The sequence below is a fragment of the Mandrillus leucophaeus genome, unplaced genomic scaffold, assembly GCF_000951045.1.
Source record: "Mandrillus leucophaeus isolate KB7577 unplaced genomic scaffold, Mleu.le_1.0 Scaffold11, whole genome shotgun sequence".
Lineage (NCBI taxonomy): Eukaryota > Metazoa > Chordata > Mammalia > Primates > Cercopithecidae > Mandrillus > Mandrillus leucophaeus.
In genome coordinates, this window is record NW_012099209.1 from 1,105,408 (window position 1) to 1,108,169 (window position 2,762).

The 2,762-nt window shown below is 51.8% G+C and overlaps 1 protein-coding gene across 1 annotated transcript in view; it reads left to right on the forward strand.

Moving 5' to 3' along the window:
• Nucleotides 1-1,644, forward strand: part of BABAM1 (BRISC and BRCA1 A complex member 1) — a 20,937-nt gene extending 19,293 nt beyond the window's left edge. Inside the window, exon 6 of the mRNA XM_011989954.1 lies at nt 1,147-1,644. Coding sequence (XP_011845344.1) covers nt 1,147-1,350 — 204 coding nt within the window. The 3' untranslated portion in view covers nt 1,351-1,644. The remainder of the gene's footprint in view (nt 1-1,146) is intronic.
• Nucleotides 1,645-2,762: the final 1,118 nt, after the last annotated feature.

The window sequence follows — 2,762 nt, forward strand, 5'->3', positions numbered from 1 at the left end:
TTTTAGTAGAGACGGGGTTTCACCATGTTGGCCAGGCTGGTCTTGAACTCCTGACCTCAGGTGATCTGCCTGCCTCAGCCTCCCAAAGTGCTGGGGTTACAGGTGTGAGCCACCGCGACCGGCTCCCTCTTCCCTTTCTTCCTGCCTTTGACCTCGCTATGCCCTCAGCCTGGAGCATCCATCCCTCTTGGACTACAAAGGCCCTGCTGGGCCTTCACATCCCAGACCTGAACTAGCTGTGGGACTTCGAGTGGATTACTTACTTCTCTGAACCTCAGTTTACCCAACTATGAATAGGGAGTTGAGACCAGCTCCTCCTCATACTTCAATACCCAAATCAAAAGTCCCCCCTCTTGCCAGGCGTGGTGGTGTATGCCTGTGGTCCCAGCTACTCGGGAGGCTGAGACAGGAGGCTCGCTTAAGCCCGAAAGGTGGAGATTGCAGTGAGCTATGATCAAGCCACTGCACTCCAGCCTGGGTGACAGGGCGGAGACCCTGTGTCAAAAAATAAAAATCGGGCCAGGCAGCAGTGGTGCATACCTGTAATCCCAGCACTTTGGGAGGCCGAGGCAGGTGGATCACCTGAGTCACGAGTTCGGACCAGCCTGACCAATACGGAGAAACCGTGTCTCTACTAAAAATACAAAATTAACCGGGCATGGTGGCGCATGCCTGAAATCCCATCTACTCAGGAGGCTGAGGCAGGAGAATCGTTTGAACCTGGGAGGTGGAGGTTGTGGTGAACTGAGATGGTGCCATTGCACACCAGCCTGGGAACCACAGCGAAACCCCGTCTCAACAGCAAAAAAAAAGTAAAATAAAAAGTCCCTCCTCTGAGAAGCCCTCCCTGTTTTTCAAGAAGGATCAAAGTGGGGGCCAGGAGAATGTGTCTGTATCTGACTGTGTCTCTCCACACTGGGGACTCTTTGGGATCCATGACTGGGACCTCTTCAGATCCCTAACACTGGGTCCATGGCAGGGAATGTTTGCTCAATGTATGAATGGTTTCTGCTTGGCAAACTCCTCTTCACCCTTTAGAACCCACCCCAGATGTCCCCTCTTCTGAGAAGCCCTCCAGGGATATGAAGGGCCTGTTGGGGTAACCTCTGCCTGAACAGCCCTTCACTGACCCCCGCCCCTCCCCAGGACATGTTTGCCTTCATGGGCAGCCTGGATACCAAGGGTACCAGCTACAAGTATGAGGTGGCGCTGGCTGGGCCAGCCCTGGAGTTGCACAACTGCATGGCGAAACTGTTGGCCCACCCCCTGCAGCGGCCCTGCCAGAGCCACGCTTCCTACAGCCTGCTGGAGGAGGAAGATGAAGCCACTGAGGTTGAGGCCACTGTCTGAATCATCCCTGTACATCTGCATCTTCTTGTGCAAGGAAGTCCTTGGCCTAAAGCCTTGGTTCTCATACTGGGTTCCTTGGGACCTCTGGGGTCAGGGGGTTCCAGGAGGCACCTAGGGTACCTTGTGGGGTCCTAGGAGGGAAACCCAGGATTCCAGGAGGGATCCCAGGAACTGTGGGCACCCATCTTCCGTGTTTCCCAGCCCATTTCCACTCCTAGTTTGTCATGGATAATTTTTGTTCTTCCCTGTGTGATTTTTGCCATCAAAATAAAAATTTGAGACTCGTTAACCGAAGTCCACACCCATCACTTTGCGTTAATTGGGATCACCTTCATTGCAAGTGACAGAAAACTTAGCCACTGAGCAAAGGTGAGTGGCTGCTTTCTTGTGGATGAAAAAGCCCCTGGGACGCAGAGGTTGCAGCGAGTTGAGATCGCACCACTGTACTCCAGCCTGGTGACAGAGCGAGAGCTTTTCTCAAATAAAAATGAAAAGTTCAAAAATAAAAAAGATGAAAAAGCCAAGAGAACAGCTTCAGGCTTGGCTGTATCCAGGTGCTAGGACAACATTGCCATTGGGGAGGGTACTGACATGGTTGCCAGTCAGTATGTCCTGCTTACCCCCCAACAAACGGAAAGGTGTATGATGGCTCCAACCACTCCCCAGACCCCAACCCAGGTCAAGGCAGAGTTCTCTCAGCACCTGGATATGACTGGACTTCCCTGGGGGGTTACATGACCTTCAGTTAAGAGCTAGTCATGTGCCAGGGTTGTATGATGTTCTGATCAGCCAGGCCTGGATCATACGTCCCTAAGAGGGAGGTTTAATACCTCCATCAGCAGTAGTGAGGCCATGATAGGAGGGTTGCTTGAGGCCAGGAGTTCAAGACCACGCTGGATAACATAGCAACATTTCCTGTCTCTACAGGAAATGCAAAAATTAGCCAGGCTTGGTAGCTCACACCTGTGATTCCCAGCTACTTGGGAGGCTGAAGTGGGAGGATCACTTGAGCCTAGGAGGTCAAGGCTGCCGTGAGCTGTCATCGCACCACTGCACTCCAGCCTGGGTGACAGAGCAAGACCCTATCTGAAAAGTAAACACAAATAGCTTTATTGAGTGACTGCTTTTCCTCCCTATGAACATTTTTCGGGAACCTATTGTGTGTGTGTCAGACCCTTGTGCCCAAGCCCCTGTTCAATCCCCGCATCAACTTCGTTAGGATTCTCATATTTTGCAGATGGGACACCTAAGACTCAGAGGTCCAGCCCTCCAAAATACTGAAGTCCTAGTTGCGCTGGATTGAAAATGGGCAATACAGAACGAGGGCTGGAAATTTTTTAAAAGATTGTTTTTAAAGACAGGGTCTTGGCCAGGTGTGGTAGCTCATGGCTGTAATCCCAGCACTTTGGGAG